This window comes from Chrysoperla carnea, chromosome 4 (genome assembly GCF_905475395.1).
Source record: "Chrysoperla carnea chromosome 4, inChrCarn1.1, whole genome shotgun sequence".
Classification (NCBI taxonomy): domain Eukaryota; kingdom Metazoa; phylum Arthropoda; class Insecta; order Neuroptera; family Chrysopidae; genus Chrysoperla; species Chrysoperla carnea.
In genome coordinates, this window is record NC_058340.1 from 68,895,481 (window position 1) to 68,918,261 (window position 22,781).

At 30.2% G+C, this 22,781-nt stretch overlaps 1 protein-coding gene across 1 annotated transcript in view; it reads left to right on the forward strand.

Moving 5' to 3' along the window:
• Window positions 1-1,828: 1,828 nt before the first annotated feature.
• LOC123298997 (protein PALS1) overlaps window positions 1,829-22,781 on the forward strand; it is a 121,569-nt gene continuing 100,616 nt past the window's right edge. The window contains exons 1-3 of the mRNA XM_044881103.1: window positions 1,829-1,939; window positions 2,027-2,136; window positions 9,300-9,357. Of these exons, the coding sequence (XP_044737038.1) occupies window positions 1,873-1,939; window positions 2,027-2,136; window positions 9,300-9,357 (235 nt within the window). The 5' untranslated portion in view covers window positions 1,829-1,872. The remainder of the gene's footprint in view (window positions 1,940-2,026; window positions 2,137-9,299; window positions 9,358-22,781) is intronic.

Sequence of the window (22,781 nt, forward strand, 5' to 3'; positions counted from 1 at the left end):
AAGATATATGTTTTCTAAATTTGCGAATTTCTTCTAAATTGGAAACAAAAAATATCTTGAATTACGTATACGTTATACATGTATAATAGTTTTTGATTATTTGGCAAACACTTAACATTTACGCCATACAAGTTGCCTAATTACTAATTTTTTAAGTGAATTTTAACACTGATCGTTCCATTGAATTAGCAATTTATTGTTTATTAAATAGAATAGAAACATTTGCGCGATTAACTCATGCGTTACTAATGATATTTGACACCCAAGAAACACATTCTATGATGTTTTAGCAAAATGCGAGCGATTTCTTTCTATTTCCTTTATTAGCCAATTTTTGTAACATCTATTATTGTACTATTGGCTTAAAATATAATTAAAATTAAAAAATACAAAGATCTAGTTACTTTGGTAATTTGAGAGATCATTTTCCCATTAAGGCACTGTCATTTTTGTTGATTTCAGACGATATTTCTTAGCCGTTGAACGCCTTTGAAAATTTCGAAATACAATTAATTATCTTGAATTTCATAATTTTCTGATCAGTATTAGTACACATCAAATGGCTCGATTATACATTGGCCAGAACCAATTTTTCGAGGTAGAATTATATGTTTTGAATCAATAACAATGTTTTGAATCAAAAAGGTTTGTTTAATCTACTAAAAGGCAATTTTATTTGGTACACATATTAAACAGTATCGTATGATATGGTATATGTGTATTTGAGTTGAAGTGCTATAAGGGTGGTTTTACGATGATTTCGGATGCTGGAAGCTCTGGAGCTCTTATTGATTTAGCGCATGGTGGGCTAGGCCATAACACAGTATACTAACTATACATACATACCATAAATATAGAACGAAAACTGAAATCATATTTCAATATAAAACAATTTTTATTTATAAAACCGACAATTTTCGAATGAACGAAATCAATCTATAAAAATTTTGCTCCATTAACATTCCAAAAAAAAAAAAAAAATTATGTAACATGTCGAAAAAAATTTATGTGTATTAAATAAGCGTGGAAAAAAATCTTGTATTCATATTCACGTGAAAATTTTTAGGATTTCTAAATTTTATTTTCCACTATAGGAACTCCGAAAAAAGTTTTAATTATAAATTCGAGTGTGGTGTAATCTAAAAAAAAAATTATTTTTTTTTTTGGAGGAAAAAAAATGGAAAATTTGCCGGAAAATTATACTGTGATAAAATTAAGAAAAAATTGTGACAATAAGAAAATTCTCACTAACAGATAATAGAAAAAAACTTTAATTTTCTTTTTTAAAAAAAATGTAAAAAATTTGTGTGTGTGTGAAAAAAAAATAGTTTTTCTCGATAGTGTAGTGAAAATTTGTATAATTTTATTTTTTTTTTCGGAAAAAAAAAGATGGATGTTGAATTTTTATTTACTACAATAATGAAAGGCACATTTTTTTTAGGCCTAAAACTATATTGTAGGCCTTTAAATACATCAACAAATCATCAAATTGAAAATATCATGAGAAAATTTCATTTTTGGTTTTGGAAATTTAATTACGGAATTGTACCAGAAGATTATTGGGACTATAAATTAATGTATTTTCTAATTAAAATGAAAAATCAATTAACGAAATGTTATTATTGATTAACATAGAGACAATTTTCCAAATGAAAAATTTATGAAAAAATTATATTAAAATTAAATTAATTCTAAATTAAATTGTAAAAAAAAAATTAAAAAATTAGTTCTAAAAAAATATATTAAAAAAAACAAAAAATAGTTTATCGCGCACAAACCCAAAAAAAAAAAATTAAGGAAAAATTTTGGTTTAAAAAAAACAAGTTTTTGTGTGGTTATATATCGGGAAAAATTTTTTTTCGCGGCATAATTATGGTTGACCTTAATGGATACGTTATTATCATGGTCGAAACTAAAGATAAAAAAACCAAATTATACGGTAAGTGGGGTGTAATGGTCGAAATTTTGGGAGTATTATAAAAAAAAATATGTTTATCTTATGTTTGTTTGTTTTTTTGGGGAATAGGGTCACCAGGTGATCGAGATAATTTAGAAGTGGGTGATGAAATTATTGAGGTTAATGGGAGGTCACTGGAGGATGCCACGCGGACAGAAGTATTATCACACTTTTATCAGGTCAGTATTTCATATATTTTATATATGTTTGTACATCATATATGGAAACGAATTTGTGTTTATGTATGTACAATTCCTGTTACACTGTACGAAAAATTCGTAATTTTACCAACTATTTGAAAAAAGTATAGTAATATTACAAAACAAGCGTACTATTTTCAAAATCCGACGAAATTTTTAAATTATTACAAGAATTAATTAATGTTATTTAATTTTTATTCTGAGATAACAATTTATTTGATCAAAATGTTTGTAATTTTACAAACTACGATTGTAAATTTACTCAACATAAACATTATACGTTACAGTTTCCAAAACTTTTTAGTAAAACTATCACGGAAATTTTGAAGAGTGTAGATTTTACAATTATATAAAAAAAAAAGTTTAGTAATATTTCAAAACAAGAGTAGGTACTATTTTTAACTTTCCAGTACAGGAAGTTATTGTAATGGGTCCGATTTTCGAAATCGAAATTTTCAACTTGGTGAAGAATTATGTGTGCGTGTACGTACGCACGTCCGTGGACATTTTTTTCATCGTTAATATCGCACGAACCAAAAATGATATCGACTTCGTTGAGGTGTCGATGAATGTGTATTAAAAACAATATAATCCGAAAAAAAATTCATAGCATTTGGTCGAGTCGTTTCGAGCCGGGCGAGCTTTTTCTTAAATTTTATCCTGATCGATATTGCGCGAACAAAAAATGATATCGACTTCGTTGAGTTGCCGATCGAAGCGTATTAACGGTAATATGATCTGAAAAGAAATGCAAATAATTCGATCGAGTCGTTTTGAGTCGATCTAGTTATTATTTTGTTTAAATTTTTTATAACTTTTTATTATACTTCAAAGTTCTTCGTGTGGACCTCAAGGGTCGCACCAGACTCTATTCACGGCTTGTTAAAATATAATTTCCTTATGGCAATGTTTAAATTATTGTAATAATTCTCTTATATGTATTATTTTTACTAAGCCGTTACAGGTTCGAAAACTTTTTAGTAAAATAACCATAGAAATTTTTAAGAGTGTAGTTTTAGTACGTGGAAATGTTTATGTAGCAAAAAAACATTTTTTTGCTTGGAAAAGATTTATTTTGTTCTACAATGTTATTAAATTAGAATGTATTTTTTATTTCCGTGTTTTTAAATTTGCAACTATAGACAGTAAAATAAAAAAGTTCTTACTAAAAGAATTTTAATTAAAAAATACTCTTTCTTAGAGAGCCTTAAGTTTTAAATTTTGTTACAAATAGATGTGTTTAGTACACAGTTCTGCACTTCTACTTATGTGAATATCCTGATTGATGTTATTAACCTTTTTTCTAGGTCTTGAGCCAAAGTGCATTTCGGCAACAATGTTTTCAAGGTCTCTGCTTCTCGAATTTCTGCATCAATCTTGCTTACCATCGAAACCCTACGAAGAGTCGAAACGATGTTTTTTCAAAATCTGATTATGAGCCGAAATATTGCAAAACAAATATGCAAAAAACTCCAGATTTCTGTTCCATATCTCTATATTTTGGTCGAGTAGCAGACACGGTCGATGCAGAAGTTCTTAACAGACAATTCTTTGTTTATTCGTCTCAATCCGATCAATAGAAGCAGAGATATTCATGAAAACGTCACCAAAGAAAACAATGTAGTGATAAAAACCGCGTGTAGAAGGTCGTGCGGATAGTTCCGAGATCGGAAAACTCTTTTTCTGTATTTTTTTTACAAAGAAAGAAACCTATTAAAAAAAATTAGCCATTTCCAAAAATTTTTCGAATATATTATCAAAATCTGCTAGATTTACCCAATTATATAGATTTTTCAACATTTAATATTTTTTATTTTTTAACACTCTTTACCATATTCCAACCAAAAAGCTGCACTTTTTATGAGGAATAAATTTATAATTTAAAGCGGTTTTCCTAACTTTTACGAGCAATGAAACGCCACTTTTAACTGATCTTGAATGCCCTCCAAGATGCCCTATTGTAATTTTTGACTGAAACATTTTTCTATATCCAACTTATACTTCGAATAAACTTCTGAGACGTATTGTACCTACATATATTCGGAATAGTTTTAAAAACTAATTTATTTTCGAGCCAAATAAAAATCAACAAGTAATTCAAATTCAAAATAAAACATAGAGCAAATAAAACAAGTGAAAACAAACAATTGACTGAGGTAATTGTTGAAATGCCATGTATAGACAGTGTTGATTATACTGTCACATTACACATACATACACGTCACACGTATATAACTGATATACCCATATAATACTACAATTTGCGTCTAATATGCGCTCTCACGGGTAAACACTGATGTTTACGAAAAAATGTATCAAACAAAAGTTGTTTTGTTTTTTATAAGGAACATTTTTTACATTTAAACTGTTGTTCTATCTCTAACGGTTTGAGAGATGGGTCCTACCTTCACCTCACTTTTTACGTCCACAGCACGCTATAAAAATTTCAGCTTGATACCTCTTTTCATTTTTCAGTAATCGTGATGACAGACGGAGAGACAGACGACAGACGACAGACAGATAGACAATCTGAAATGGACTAATTAGGTGATTCTATGAAAATCTATACCAAAATTTTTTTCCTATCCTCAATATTTTTAAGCGTTACAAACTTGGGACTAAACTTAATATACCTTGGTATATTTAATATACATGGTATAAAAACCTCATTTAAAATTGAAAATTATAAATCTATATTAGCTGTTGTTATAAAATACATAAAATACAAAAAAAATATGAATTTTAAATATGGCTATACATTTTAGCGGGGAGATAAGGCTGGTTGAGTGGATAGTAGATGCTTTAATGGCCTACTTGTGTTAGTTTGTATGGTAGAATGGGATATATGGGGGCGCGTTTTTAATAGATAAATTTTTAGTTTGTTTTTGTTCTATTTGGAAAAATATATATCTATACTATATGAAATATGGATGTATAGATGAGATGGGAAACTATACTCGTAGTACAATATCGTTCATCCATTTTGCATATATTATTAGCAAAAATTTGAATAATGGATATGATGGATGGAGAAGCTTGGATAGCATATGCTACCGAATGGTTCAAAATGCATTTATCCATACAATCTTAGTAATTGGAACAAATCCAGTAATCGGAACACCTTTAGTTTTTGTTGAGTCCTGATTACCGAGACTTTGCTGTACTCGCTATGTAGTATGTGTCCTTAGAATTATTTTCCTGGAGAAAAGTTATTGACAAGTTCCAAGGGTACTTCCTTTATTCCTTTAGCAAGGAGGATCTTTAGCAAGGCGGTCTCCAAGGGGGATTCTTCTTTGTAGCATCTTAGTCAATCTTAACCGAGCACATTTGAATTATTTACCTACATTTTGACTTGTAGCTTGTCTTTACCAAAATTGTATTACTCGAGAGATGACCTAGTTATTTTCGAGAAATTTGTCATGGAAGTTGCTGAGGATTTTGAGGTGATCCATCTTGGCCATGCAAATCTTTCAAATGTTTCTGAATTTTTTGGGAATGCTTCTAAAAAATAATTGTCTTGGGATAAGCTACGAACTGTTGGCACACTTTGATTATATAACATGAAAAGTCTTTAAAAATATGGAATGTCTATTAGTTTCTATGGAAAACTCATGCCTGAAAGAAACAAGGAATCATTTACGAGTTTCCCAAATCACCATATTGTTTTGGAACTATTAAGAATACTTATTAAGCCTTATCCCATTGAGAATCTTTGGCTTCAGATTGAATTCAGATTGGTCCATATCAACCATTCAAATCTTTCAGATTGTATCTGAATTTTTTGAAAATGGTTCTAAAAGACAATTCTCTTCAGATCCGATACAAACTATTGGTGCACTTTAAATATATTATATGGAGTTTAAAAGAAAACTTCAGGAGTTTTTCATCCATGAAAAACATCGGATTATTCTCTATGGAAAACTTGGTTGTCTTAAAGAAACTTTTACGAGTTTTTCAAAATTGTATTTGGTTTGAAACTACCAACAATACTTACTTTATATACGATTTCTCGAGATCCTTTTTCGTTTGTCAAATTCCATGATTTACCCCTCATTTTCAAGCTTATTATGCTGGGTGCTGACAAAAATTACACTCAAGATGGTTTAAAAATGTAGCGCTTAGGGAAAAACAGGCTCAAGAAATAATATTAGGATTTAATTTTGTTCATCATGTAATTTGTTTATCATATTTGTAATAAAATTACCTATGAAAACAAACTAAGTAGTCAAGCTTTATTTAATTGAGAATTTTCGGCTTTAGATTGCAATACTAGTATCAATCTTTCTCAGTTACCGCAATCTTCTTGAACTTCTACTATCTATTTAAAGTACTTTTGATACGAGTCCTATAAAATAAGGAAAGAATTACGGCTAGACCACTTAAAAACATATTTGTTATATTTTATTCAGAAAAAACACTTTTAAACGATGAATTTTCATATAAATTGTTCATATCATTTCATAAACTCGTCATGTCGTCGTCATGAATAAAAATGAAAATTGAATTACTTTATGCATTATAGGATATCAATTTGTATATAGCATATAACAAAAAGCTTCCAATTTATACCGCATATGGTGCTGTTATCGTAATATCCTAAAAGATCATCGCATATTTCCATTTCTTTATATATTCTTTTTATGTATATGAAAGTTATATGATTACTGTTGGTATTAGGTTATCAATTTGTTGAAAGTATCACAAATGATGCGTTAAAATTTTATAGTCAAGGGTAACGAAAACTTGCTAAAACCTTTTTACTGTGGTCCAAAATTGTTTATAGGCGTTTTTTTGATATTTTTTCGTGTGTACAACTCGTTTTTTCGGTGTTCCGGTCTTCTAATTAATGGGGATGATGACTAAATTTTTTATCACTTCACGTGAATAATTCTCACAACACGGATAGAAAAGTGAAGTTGATTTTTGAAGTTGAAGTATGCAACATTTAAAACTACTAATTAAACAAAGCAGAAGTTATAACATAGTGACGTCATTGTACGGCCTCTCTATAGAGATTACATATAAATCTCTGTTTTGTAAGAAAGAGACGGACAACAATCTTTGAATGTTTATAACGTTTTCGTTTTTTAATCAATTTTAATTCAACTTTCAAAGTGTGTAAGGGTTTAAGTCTACTTTTACATTTTTATGAGTAATGTGGTAAATTCTATGTCATTTCATCTATTCCGTTCTCTATCAGACGAAAATGAGCGCATAATTTTTCTCCGAAAAATTTGGCTTGAAACCAGGTTGTAAATAATTTGTAATATTCCAGATTAAGTCAGTACATCTGGTCTAAGAGAGAGACGGTATAAGGTCGGTTTGATAAGCAGATGAGACATATTTTTGATGAAATTTTATTGATTTTTAAACATCCCTGTCATAGTTTTTCAATCGAAAAGTGTTCATGTTCTTTGGATCATTCTTCTAAAATGTTCTTTGGGTCATTCGAATCAAAAGCTCTCCAGGACACCAGTTTTAGTATATGACTAGGAAAATGGTTTTCTGTGAAACCATTTCAAAGCGCCCTAAAATGTTATTCAGGTTGATCTGATCAAAAGCAGAAGCAGCTCGAAAACTAGTAGCTAAAAATTTTTGTGACCTTTGAGAACTTTGGATCAGAATGATCCAAAGGATTATTTATTATCAATTATAGGATGATCTTTGACCTACACACCCAATATTTTTCCTTTTATCGGTAAGAGCTTTTTTCGAGTATCAAGCATATGTCAACTTAAAAAAGCATCCTGTATATGCAGGTCACATGAATCTATTACAAAATGTAATAACATGTAAATGACTATGTAAATATTATATTTCAAACTACTGTCATTGTGCACATGCAATAACATTCATATTAAATCGTTAACGATATTAAAAAAAAAAAATCGATTTCATCTCCTTTAAAAAGATATTTTATATCTCTTGTTGTATGTGTAGATAGGCATTTGTTGTAGAAAAAAAACCAAGCAGTTTTTACTAGAAAAAAAAAAACTCGGTGTAACGTGACGTGACATAACATATTGAATATTTACATATTCTTCTCGTTATTTAATAGAATAAAATATTATCTCTTTAGAAATCTAGAATCTATTCTAGTTTGTCTATTTTCCATGTAAAAAAGAATTCTTAGAGTATTGTAAACTAACACTTTATTTATTTAATTTAAATTAATGTAGGTTTGTCTGTATCATAAATTATAGTCTGTGTTTTATTCTGATGCATGAGCTACATTATTGTACAGTTTCATTAAAATCCATTCAGTAGTTTTTTAAATCGTCCAGCGAAGCGAGTGGGTGACTGCTATCTTTATAAATTACAGATTACGTGTTACTCTGATGTATGAGCTATATTATTATGAATTTACATTTAAATCCATTCGATAGTTTTTACATCAAAGCATTACAAACAAGACAACTCACTTTCGCATTCATGATATACTAGCTTGATACCCGCCTTCTACACTGGGCTTAAAAATGAAAACCACCATTTTATAGCCTCCACCTCTCTTGATCTCACTTTATCCCCCTTCCATAAAACGCGAATGGATTGTTTTACACAGCTAAAAATATATACACGGTTTTCAATTTTTTACGGTAAAATAGTCATAAGTCATTGAGTATATCAAAAAAGATGGCCATGAATTGTTTGACATTTACTATTTTAAATTTTTACAGAAATCTTTAATTTTTGGTTCAAAATGATGACCATGGATGGAGCAGTAAAATGTCAGAATTTTTTAACATAAATTTATAAATTATAGCTCATGTGTTATTCTAATGTATAAGCTATATTGTTGTTCAGTTTCATTGAAATCCATTCGATAGTTTTTACGTGAAAGCTTAAGAAACAAGCTAACAAACATCCTTACTTTCACATTTATAATATATAGGGATGGGAATTTCAATGAACATTCGAACACAGTAACAGTTTTAGGAACCATTCGGTTTTATACACATAAATAAGCATATGAACACTTGAACAACAACAACAACAACAACAAATTCTACACACATCGGGAAAACTTTTATATGCATATTTCTCTATAAATAGCACACACACACAAAAAATTGATGTACAAATAAAATATCATTAAATATAAAGAGGAAAATTGTAAAATGAAAAATTTTCTTTTTTTGTAGTGTGTCGCATCACGGACCATTTCCCTGAAGATAAAACGACGCAGTAATAGTAGACTTGGTAAGTCTTTTTTTCACTTTATCTATTTTTTTTTTTCATTCGTTCTATTATCAGAAGAGAAAACAAGCCGATATGAATTTGACTATTAGAAGTCAGACTAATAACTTTATGATTTAATAATTTACCATAAAAATTATTTTCTAAGCGTTTGTTTATGATAAATATTTTTATTTTAAGAATAGTATTTGACAGTTTTTCCAAAACAAATGGAAATTTGAGAGGTTATTGCCGAAAATTGTACCTAAAAATATTCTATGAAAATTTTGCATAAGCGGAGATTTTTCTTACTGGAACTATATTTCTTACCCGAATTGTGTAGCAGATTGGGGCTTCACGACAAAAATCGATCTACACCAATAAATTTTTTTAAGTTCTACTTTGTTATCTACAGAGTCGACAATTTTTAACATGGTAAGACTGAAAAATTAGAAAAAAATGTTATCAAATACAATTTCATTTTCATTCCTTCAATGTTCGTGTTATTGGATAATAAATAATTTGTTGCGAAAGGAACATAGTTCCTACCGGGTGTCCTACGCCATCTCACTTTTCGTTCTGAATGAATATTCATCAATAAGAGGCTTGCTATGTTAAAAATTATCCGGATTACCTGAAAGAGAAGTTCTCAGCTTTGAAAATTTCGTAAGAAAGCCTTGTTAGGCACGACTTTAACAACAGCTTCTAAAATTTACAGTCGCTCTGAAATGACTAATAAATATACTACGCCGGGCTCTAGAACTTCAATATTAACTGAGAATTTTCAAATTTTGTGTTTACTCCTTCTTCGAAACCTCCTTTTTCCGTCTATTTAACATTGCAGATCCGTTCTTGTATTTTCGAGATACAATAACAATAACTTTCCGTCAGAAAATATGAAAAAAAAAACTTTTTCATATTTTCATCAATAATAATTAATAATTTTTTTCTTCCCAAATCAGACATAACAGGAAGCGTATATCCAAGCACTTTATTGACTTGTCAGAGTGAAGTCAAGAAAAGGGGTTGGAAAATAATGGGGTTAGAGAGAAACTATTATTATGTGTAGGTATATGTGCGAAAAGTTTTTTGTGATTTGATTGAAGAAAACTGATTACAAAAATTTTTCGTTTTTATCAAAATTCTTTTATTTTTCTTTTACTTCCATAATTGTATATCGAAATTGGATGTATCTTGATACATCCAAAATAACGAAGTTAAGATACTTAAGATTTGGGTTTCTTATATTTTGATGCAAATTTAAGGAAAATGCCCGACTAGATGCCCGACACAGACTACCGCACTATAGCCTTCACTTCTCCTGCCCTCAATATCTCTAAAAATGGTCAATCGCTTCGTGCTATGGACAATTTAAAACTCACGTTGTAGGCACATCGAAAGAATGTTGAAACCTCTATTTATAAAGGCAAGGATAATCATAACAACAATAAGCGGTTACAGGCAACTGAATTAACTGGAAAACTTTGTTTGTTTTATTAAATCAAGAATCTTTTGTTGTAATTTCATGGAAAATATGTATAAAGCTTTAGAATAATTATTGCAGAAATATTTCTTGCAAAAAGCTTTGCCATTATAAGTTGAAAGATTCCCAGAATATAAAGTTTCGAAGGAACGTGTACAATACTAAATTCTTACTTATATTATAAATGCGATAGTAAGTCTGTCTGTCTGTTACGCAATCATGCCTAAACTACTAAATCAATTTAAATGGAATTTGGTATAAAGATCGTCTAGAGCAGGGCTTCTTAAACTTTTGTAATTCACGACCCCATTTATGATTGCGAGTTTCTTGACGACCCCATACAAATATAAAAGAAAAATAAATTAATATTTTTTGATGATTTATTTATTATGTAACAATATACATATACATATGAAAATATATAAGTTTAGAATTCGTTTTGGAACATACAAAAATCTAAAATTAAAAATTGCACAAAAAATTCTAAAATTGTATTTATTATAGTTTCAAAAATAAAAGTGGATTCTGACCGTCTTAATTCTCTCGAATATATTCAAGTAGTTGCGTGGTAAGTATTAAATTAAAGTATAAAAATTTAATGAGATGGATGTGCCTGTTTTTTATTGCATAACAAATCAAATCTTGGTGGAATGTTTGAAACTGCTGGACGTAAACCTCTTCAACATTTTTTATCGCTGAACGATATTGGGATTTAATATGTGTTAAAGCTGTTTCTTCAGCAATAATATTTCTCGGGATTATTTCGGCTTTTAGAGATTGACAAAAATAAATTTATATTTTTTATTAATTCCAATAACATTTCATAATTCATAGTAAATGTTATTCAAGTTATTATAATACTCTTAATAGAAATGCAGGTACAAATAATCTTTCCGAACTAGAAGATTTTATGATATATTTATCTACGATAATTGTTATTTTATCTTTATAAAAATAATTTTACAAATTAAAAAACATTTTCTGTTAAATTATATTTTTACCTCTCGCGACCCCAGAATTTTGCTACGCGACCCCAAATGGGGTCGCGACCCATAGTTTAAGAAGCCCTGGTCTAGAGCAAAAAGGGGATTGAAATAAGAGTTGAAAGGGGTGTGCTTTAAAAATTTGAAGTTTTGCATCGATAAAGTGCTTTAAGTTTTGCATCGATAAAGCTTTTCGCATAATATACAACCATCTTCAAGGATTGTTTTTATCTATTTTTAGCCTTCGGGGGGTGGAAACGTGGGGCGTGAGGGAGGGATGACGCAGGGGATGAACAATCAAATATTTTCAAATATATCCAAGTCTGATATCAAATAAAAAGGCATGATGTGTTTATTAAACAACTGTAAGATACATGAAAGTCAGTTCAGCCGTTTAAAAGTTATGACTATTATTATTATTAACTCTTTTATCGAGGGTTTAAAGAATTTCATAAAATTTACTTCTCATCTATTTCTATGCAACTATAATGTCCCACAGCGAAGCGTGGCAGGATACAGCTATCCTTACAAGAAGTAAGAGAAATAAAATTGAAGTTTCTCCGTGAAGCGGGTAGTTCACAGCTAGTAAATAAATAATAGTAAAATAGTTACAACGAATAGATATATACGGTTTCATTTAATTGCAAACTACTGTTTAACTTGTTCAAGTTAAACATCTAGTTTTGAACGTAATGTTTTTAAAAATATATAAAAAGTAGGTTTATACACGATGAAGTTGTGAAGGTAAACCATATTAATACATTTGTTTAAGAATGAACTGTAGAAAATGAAATACGCCCATGTTGAAAATGTTTAGGGGAAAAGGCTCTATACATCGAAATTGTTTGCATGGAGAATGAAAACGTAAAAGCGTGTAGGTTGCCGCTTCCTTAGAATCTACAGAATATGTGCTGGTATGATTAAAAATGATGTGTAAATTAAAAGCTTATCTTTTTTGGATCAAAATCACTGGAAATTATCTTAAATCAACCGAGAGATCATTTTACCTATTATAATTTGACACATAGAATAGGGATCATTTTAACCTGTATAAAGGGGATCATTTTACCTGTAATACATATTTGAATATGGTTAAAAAGAAAACCTTCAAATTATTAACTAGAAGCCAAGAGTAACACAAAAAAAGAAATTTTACGTAGAATTGCCTTACCATAGATTATTAACGTGTGTAAAAATCAAGTGTTTTCGAGCGGTCATCCATCCTAGAACTAAGGGTGCTCAGTGTTACTTAGCTTCAGTGATCGAATGTTTTCAATGTGATCTTTAATGATCGTTGTTTTCAATGTAGCATGTACTGAGCGTGACGATGACGCGTGTTCCATTATTTTTGTTCACCCAAAAAGTACTCAACGCGCCTAAGGAAATTTTCACTACAAAAAGAGAATATCTAGATAACTTTCCACGTATAGAAAAATCTTATAAATGTCTTTAAAATAGTTAGTAGTTTGTAGTTTATACGTTCGCTGTTCGATAAACAGACAGACGTGTCTAATTATTTAAGTTATTTAATAATCGTATTACATAATTACCTATTAGTTAACTCTATTACTTTGTTTGCTGCGCTGTTTTTAAAATGGAATTTAATTAAAATTATTTTTATTTCGTGAAATATTTTTCTACTAGTTTTTAATCACGGCCACATTCATATAGTAATAGGACTGTAGTTAAACATTCGATGACGGAGCCAATTAGAATTTTAAACAGATTAACTGGAATGGAAGCCCTTCCATTCGCATGTACAATGAAAATGTTCTTAAAGTCTTATAAGATTTTCGGAAAGAATTATATATTTTTCCTGTTCCTCAAAAATCGCTGCGAAAAAACAATCTAGAATAGTTGCTCATGGTAAAATACCGTCTTTGCCGAATATTTGTTACCAGAATATGAGGATTATCGTTGAATTTGGCTAAGAAAATTTCAATAAAATCAAATTTCTGAAATGATTTCTTTTTTTAATTAAAACTAAAACTTTTCTGTTCGATGCTTGTACAATATCTCGAAAAATGATTAGGATATTGTCTCATTTAATAAGTAATATTCTGAATAAAAACTGAAACTACATCGTAAGCTTCAGGCTAAGATGGAAAACCACACGATTAAATTACAAACGAAACGTTACTTGTTTTTTTTAAATCATAAAACATATATTTTAATTGTAAAAAGCTATTGTACTTAAAATTTTATAGTTATAAAATTTACTTCGAAGGTTTATTACAAACGCCACACAACTTCCATATACTGTTTAACTAAAAATTAAATGAATGTCAGTTCTTACATTACTTTAATTCATTAAGAAGAGTTTAAAAAACACAGTTAAGGCTGTCTTTCGACCAAAATTAGTTTTAGTTATCGAAAATTGGTTAAATAATTTTTTGTCGTTTTCGACAATTTTTCACAAGATTGCTTCTTGAAGCTACCTGTCAATTTTTCAGCTGCTTATTAACTGTCCAGAGGAAGTTAATGTAATGGGGCCGATTTTGAAAATCTTCAGTGTTATATATTTCTACGGTTTCAAGGCCGCAATTTCCGAATCAAACCTTTTCAATGTGATGCCTGTGTGTGTGTGTGTGTGTGATTATCTCGCGAACCAGTTACAGCATTAACACTGGGCTTATTCGACGCGTTATCGCGTATTTAAGAACCGAAAGAGTTTTCAGCAGAATTAGTTGAGCCGTTTTTTAATGATAATAAAAAACTGGAAAAAAACTGAATAAACAGAATCTGAAAAGTGGATAAAACTCATAATTTATCTATGGAGATAATGATCGTTCCAGCATAAGCTGCAGTACATGTTCGAAGAATAATCTATGAAGGCTAACAAGACCTTTTTTTTAATGTTTTTTCCCCCTCTTCGAAGTAAGTCTTGTGGACTACAGGGATCGCACTCACACGACTTCAGTACCAGACTGACTATGTTCTACCAATTTATCTTTTATAGTTTTGGAGAATATGTACATCAAAGTTTTGTCCTAATTTGCGCCCTTACGCCACATGTAAATAGTGATCTTACGAAAAATACCCAAATCACTGTTTAATACCTGAAAATTACCGGTATCTCTGTGTAGAGGTATAAGAAATAAACCTGACAAGACCATAGCAGCATTTTTCCACTCAACAACATACAACTAAACGGAAAATGTACAACTTAGGAAAATTATTACTGTAATATAATTTTTTTTTAATTTCCCCGACGGAAATCTATTGTATTTATCTCGAAAACTCAAGATAAAAATTGTACATTATCTTCTAAGGTCTTTAATACAGTACAGTTTCGATCAGTCGCTCATCGAGAAAATCCAGTACCTAGCCGCAATCGTCCACTTTTTGATTGCCCGCATTTTCGGCACCGCTCTATCAAAAATAGTATTGTTTGTTTGTATATACATCTTAAAAGATTCATTATTATGATTCTAAAAACCCAACTATGTTGTGTTCAGTCTCGCTTAGATACATACATTCTAATGCTGTTTTTGCAATGTTTTATTGTATTTATAATGAATTTTTGCAAATAATTTCAATACTCGGAACACCTCTGGTTTTTATTGAGTCTCGATTATCGAAACTCGTCTGTACTCTCATCATGTGCTCATTTGCTCTCTTAATGAATCTACAAATTTTATCCAGAAATTTATTGGTCTGGATTTTAAGAATGATTCCCATCTCGACGTGTTACTCCTGGAAAAAAACCAGTTTTCACAAAAAGTAAATACAAAGCTGAAGCAGAAAAACAAAACAAAACAGCATCGAACTGACATTTTACAATTGTAAAAGCATGGTTATATGTCACGTAATATAAGAAATATATACAAGGTGTTCCATGACTTGATGGGCACAGTTTAAGAGCGAATTCTTATGTGACTTTTAATCAATTACATTTCTATTCTCTTCATAGAATGGTATCAGACTAATTTAAACCAGGCGAAAACGGTGCTGCTAGTTAAAATTAGATAAAAGTTATGGTTTACCAGATATTGGCTCCACAGCCCTCGAATTCGAAATCCAAATAATTAAAATACGAAATATCTCCAAATATGAAGCTCGTACGTTTAATTGAACGCAATTTTCGTTATTTTTGGGTCAAAATTACCTTAGAAAATGATTTTCATCCAAATCCGAACCAATAATTTTTTTTCGATTTTTCGGAAATTTTTTAAGGAGTAAAAAAAATTGAAAAAAATTCGAAAAAATCTATTTCGTTCCTATTCTCTTCATAGTATGGTCTTAGACTAATTTGAACCAGGCGAAAACGATGCTGCCAGTTAAATTTCGATAAAATTTATGGTTTACTAGATATTGGCTCCACAGACTTCGAATTCGAAACATTGTCACGTCTTGCCCATTCATCCTTAACTATTGGGCTTTGAACAAAAGTTGCATAAGGCACTATCGACTCAAATTATGGGACATCTTGTATATACAGTGAGCTTTTGATAAAAAATATGAGCTTGAACTTACTACAGAAAGCTCTGTTCAATGTTCACAATATACAAGTGAGAGAAAAGAGTAAGTTAGTAGTTCGTAAGTCGTATTACCAACCGACATACATTTTAGAGGGAACAAACTATAACATTGTGTTGTAATACTAAAAACTTTTTGAGTAACAAACTATGTTGTACCATGTCTACGTTACGGTCGATGGTGGTGCACTATGGGAGGAGGTGGTGGAAAATATAGGTACCGTTTTTAGTGTTTATGTTCCAAGTTTTAATACTTTATATATAGAGAGCTATTATAAAGCTCAATTCACATGTGGGTCTTTATATATTATATGTAATATGATATCGATACGGAAATTAAAATAGATTAAAAGTTTATTTATTGAATTTTATTGATAGGTTTTTCAGGATAGTTTTCCCTTGTGGATGAATGAATAAATTATAAGGGTGGTATCACCCTAGGGCTTGAAAAATGTACTATGTTAGGATTCAGCTGTAGCAGTGGTTCTCATTCTTTTTGGTCTCATAGACAGCTGTTATCATTGACAATTTTTCTGTTCTATGTAAACTTCCTGCCTCCTACCTAACGAAAACTGCCACAGTTGGCGTTCTATGTTTTCACAATTTTTCTATATTTAATTAACTTTATTTTGGTTCACTCAATTCGTACTTCCAATTGTTTGGCATGGTTGACTCTTTTGGACTCCCGTTTTCTTCTCATGAACCGATTTTTTATATTTTCACTGTCGTAGACCTTTTAAGGCTCGGAATCGACCTCTATAGATCGATATAGACCACTTTGAGAATGAATGGGCTAGAGTTTCTGAATCTGTATCTAGAACGGATTTAGGAACGCAAAACTCTCTGAAGCGAATGCAAGATGGTTATCCTTACTCTAGGTTAGTTTGGTTCTTCTAGAAGAACCTAAAATGGGCAACGATTTCAGCTGTTTATTTCCAAAGATTTTTTCTTGAGCTTGCAAAAATTCTGATACCAATCGATTGAAGCTTTTTTGATTAATTCATCTCTACAAACGTCAAAATTTCCGACTTACAGATTCGATTCCTTACTTGCAATATCAACGACTACTCCTTCTCATCTCTTGATATTCAGGAAAGAAAAGGTATTTCAGGATGTGAACCTGGCATTATATCTATACCTATATAATACGTTACATCTTGTAAGACTTAAAATGATCTTGTTTCTTGTACGTTTGTTTTAAAAGGTAAAATACGGTGACACACCCTACTTTAATGGTACATACGTGTGAATTTACCCTTACATTATCATGTACCTTACAATATATAGTTTTTTTTCCACAAGTTAAGGGCGTTATGAACTATAAAATTCCAACAAATTATACACCAGAACGAATTTGGAATTTAAATAGCTAAATTTTGCTTGAATTTACATTTTCAACCTGAATTTTGGAGTTTCGGGATTCAAACTTACTGTGTAAGAATATGATGCAATTTTTGATGTTTTTTTTTTTTTTAATAAAGGTTAAGCAATTAAGGTAGCAGTTATATTAGTGTAGTAAATATGCCAGTGTTACAATGTATACGTCGCCCTATTAGGTCAGTTGGTTGAGGCGTAATCAATTCCGTCCGCGGGATGCTTAGGGAAGCGGGTTCGATTCCCGCCGTCGCAACAAAATTAATTTAATTGGTAGTTGTGATGGGCTGGTGTAGTGCATGGTATATGCATGAAGGAGGTGCCTTTAGCCTCTGAAAATGAAAGCTGATAAATGAAAAAAACAGTGGAAAGGTGGTAAAACACATATATGGTATCACAATGGGCTTTATAGCCCAAGTGTGTCCTTCGTGGATAGCCAATATAACCTAACCTAACCTACAATGCATACTCTCATACATTGTTCATCTGTGCAGACGACATAATGACAGAACATGGTCAACGTACAGAAGTGAGTTGTACAACGTTGCCGCTTATACAATTAACTTCGGGATTAGACTATTTATTCTTCAAAAAGTAATTTTTGTGTTAATTTAGGCTCAAAGAATGTTCAAAAATATCTGCTAAATAGTATAAATTTTTATACTTTTCGTGTAAAATATCGACAACTTAGGAAATTTGTAGCAGCTTTTATCATCCCTTAACACTCCTTTAAAAGGAGTAACGCAATAACAAAGAGGAAAGGAATTCCTAAGGGCTTAAACCAAGATTATTTGCTCGAGCTATCATGTTCTTAAACAAGTAGACGGCAATAATGATAAAATTTAAATTAAAAAAAAAAAGTTAGAAATCGGAATATATTAGGAACTGTGATTTTTCTTATGAGTATAACTATAGGTTTCCTTACATACATCCTTAACAATTAGTGGAAATGAGCAATAAGATAAGAGAATGAACTTTATATCATACGTTGATACGTAGAACTGTTAAAGTTATAGTGCCTTCCTTACCTAATAACATACGTTCCGTATTTTATATAGCTATAAGCAATCATTACTTAATGTTTGTATCGTTCCTATAAACGTTATATTCCTATTTCCGTTCCTAAGTGATTTTTTTCTCATTTTAAATTTTGATGAACATATACATTATACATGTATTGTTTACTTAAAGTCATCATTGCAATTTTCTTGGTGATGAACGTTCACTTCGAACGAAATATGTTTTAAGAAATAGTTTTTCCTTTGAAAACAAAGACTATCACGCTATTACCCCCACTTATCCTCCCTTTTGTTCACAATTTTATGGATTTTTTGGTGGGAACTGTATCTTTTTTGAAAATGAAATTTTGCCCTTGATACTCGATGCCCATGATGTCCATGATAAATTTTTTTATCTCCAATTTCGATAAAACTCAGTATATAAGGTAATATTTAACCCAAAAAGTACAAAAATCAGGTGAATTTGACGACTGGTCGAATAGTTTTTGAGATATTTTTCAAAGGAGTTACCCTTAAAAAAAAATTGCAAAAAATCGAGATATTTTTTTTATCTCCAATTTCGATAAAACTCAGTATACAAGGTAATTTTGACCCAAAAAGTTCAAAAATCGGATGCATTTGATGACTGGTCGATAGGGCCCCGGTTGTTCTCTTGTAGTTTCGGCCCTGTTTTGTTTCTACGACTAATTATTTAGTGTTATTATAACTTAGAACAAGTAAATAAACAACAAGCAATTATCTTTAATGTGTACAACGTAAATAACTAAAGTTTGTTTTTGTTTGTGAGATTGGATAGCGCACCGCATCATATCGCACGTGTACAAGGTCAATCAGTTAGCACAGTAAAGCGTGGTGCAGCGCAGAGTAGTAATTTCTATTAATCATATGACGTATAATTAATAAACTGTAAACAAACTATATTTATATGTATCACAAAGTAAACAACTTGTTTTGCGAATGAATTTTAATTTCTACATTCTCATTAAGGTTATTGTTTCCCTACAGTATTAGAAAAAAGTTTTGGTTTATTGCACGGTACATACATATAAACCTAATACATGCTTTATAGTCAAATAATGTGATATTTTTAGCTTTACAATACCACGAAACCATAAAAATATATAATATATTGTGTGCAAGTGATGCTTATAAAATTGATAATATAGATATCGCTCTTAAATCATCAACACTATAGTCGTCTCTGTTTATCAAATGACGAATCTTCGATGAACTCATAACTAAATAAAAATTTTGTTTTTATATCATCGACAACCTTATATTTTTATGGTATTATTATAAACTACAAGATTGTCTAAATATTTTAGATAGTTTTTATCAAACTCTCTAGATATTTTGATATAGAAATATCCAATTGAAAAGGATAACCTTTATGATTCATCATTTTTTCAGTCAACTTTGAACGATAAAATAATAATAAAAAGTCCGATGACCTAGAAATTTTTGTGATTTTTGGAAACTTTGTTAATCAAAAACAAGTGAAAACAAACAATTGACTGAGTTAATTGTTGAAATACCATGTATAGACAGTGTTGATGAAGCAATCGTTTGTTTTTTGACGTCACGTTAATAAAAAAAGATATTATTCCCATATTAATGCATACTATAAAATTTGCACCTAATAAGCGCCCTCGTGGGTAAACAGTGATGTTTACAAAAAAATTTTTCAAACAAAAGTTGTTTATTTTTTTATAAAGAACATTTTTTACATTTAAACTTTTGTTCTATCTCTAACGGTTTACAAGATGGGTCCTACGGACCCAAGACCCAATTGACCGATATTGCTCATTTACGAACTCGACCTCAGTTTTTAGATCCTGAGTACGCTATAAAAATTTCATCTTGATATCTCTTTTCGTTTTTGAGTTATCGTGTCCACAGACGGACGGACGGACGAACAACTGGAAGTGGACTAATTAGGTGATTCTATGAACACCTATACCAAAATTTTTTTCGTAGCATGAATATTTTTAGGCGTTACAAACTTTGGACTAAACTTAATATACTATGTATATTTCATATATACATACATGGTATAAATATATTTATAAGGTTTTATTGAAATCCCTTAGTATTATTCAATCTTTGCATAAGCCAAAACTTTACTGTAGGTTTACAATCACCTTAACACCCATGTCTTCATATTTACCACAAAAAAAGAATATTGAGACTTAACCCTTTCTACCTGACAGCGAACACAATTATGCAATATGTTGTTTATTTATTATTTGTTATGATTTTAATTATGATTATTCATATTTCTTATTGTTTGTAATTAATTACTCTACAGTAACTTTACTTGGCACGTGACAATTAATATGCAAAAAAAAAAAAATATTATATTAATATTATGTGTATCCACACAACAGATTGTTTTTTAAAGAACATAAATAAAAGAATTATATTTTTATTGCAAAATATTAAGTTTTAAATGACAATACCACACGAAAAGGGTATATGTGACTTACTTACATCATATTATCACTTCCATTATAATATTTGTGATAATAGGGCTTGGAGCAATTATTTTTAAAAAATTGTTAAATCATGGCTTGTAATGGTGGCCTTACGTTCGAGTGTTGCTCCGAAGCAGACGCCGTCATACAGAGGGATTCCAAACGATAAAAATTTTCCGAAATTTACATTGTCTGAGTATTTAATACCTAGAGATTCGAAAAATGCATGTAATAATCATTATCTATGTACTCCTCAATTACTAAGACGTCGTTAATTTTGGAATGAACGGCTTAATTAAGTCTCGCCAACACTCTAAGCTTGTCCTTTCAAATTGTTAAGGTGATTCTTAACACTTGCTTCAATCACTTTTAAAACATCCATACTTACCAATTTCCATAAAATTGGTAAGGACGGAGTTTTAAAATTGCTGCTACAGCTATAGCTAACTAGTTAAAATGGGAACGATTATTATTATATTTTGAATCGTGAATATCTTTGTGAATATTCGACCTATAGGGAAATCGATAAGATGATAAATTATGGTAAAGTCTATTTTCTATCCTAAAATTTGGTTTGAATGAATAGTTCGGCTAAAAATGTTGACCTTCTACCATGGACCAAAGACTTATTGATCTATTTTGTATTGAAGACCCACCAATCTCTTTCACCTTCACCTTGAAAGATTTCTACAAAATTCCAGTATAACCAAAAAACAATTGTGTCCTCTGGAACGCATGTTAAAGTGTTAGATGTTTCATTAGATTTGACCACTACCCGTGTTTCATCAAAAATTTACCTCTGAATTGATTTAAGCAAGAGAGATAAACAAATCCTTCAAACAAGAAAGATTGAAATTCAATTCCAATATCGATATGCAACCAAAATACTGAATTTTCTTTGAATTTTCTTATGAAAGTTTGCTCAAAAGATACAATAGCTCATAGTGATCGTATAACTTCCATTAAGGAACTATAATTATGGAAGTAGTAAATGTGTAAAATAAAAGTATAAAATTATTTGTTATAAGATTTCCTTAAATAAGTATAAATTAAATATTTTATGTGATTAGATTATTTTATGTTATTCGTTCTTTTATATCTTTCTTTGTTTGCTTGTTGTGAAAACGTTTTTAGAATTTTAATTTTCTGTTTTCAATCAAATTGTGTTTTTTTAAATCAGAGACTTTTCTGTGGCGGCTGCAAAATAAAGAACGCCATCATCATAATTGTATAAAGTTCTATTTAAACTCACCATCATTTGTTTGTTAATAAATGCAGCAAAACTGGAAAATCATGAAATAAAATTCCACAACAAGAGCAAAGTTTATGCAAACACAGAGGCCCGCTTAATTGTGGCAAAAGCTTAAGATCCATTTCATTTTGTGACGTATGAATATGTTCAATGTAGTGACCTGAGCTTCGACCATTATCGAGCTAAAATTTTGCATAATACAACATTTTTGTACTGTTAATATAGTTGGGCGCCACTGTTTCACGACAAATTAAGTGGATATTTCAGTATTTCACCTAATGGATGAAATCTTATGAGTGACACAGAAAAAAGAAACGAGAGAAAAGGAAGGATACATTAATATAACATAGACTTTATAGAGAGGGCATTATTATTGAAAGTACAG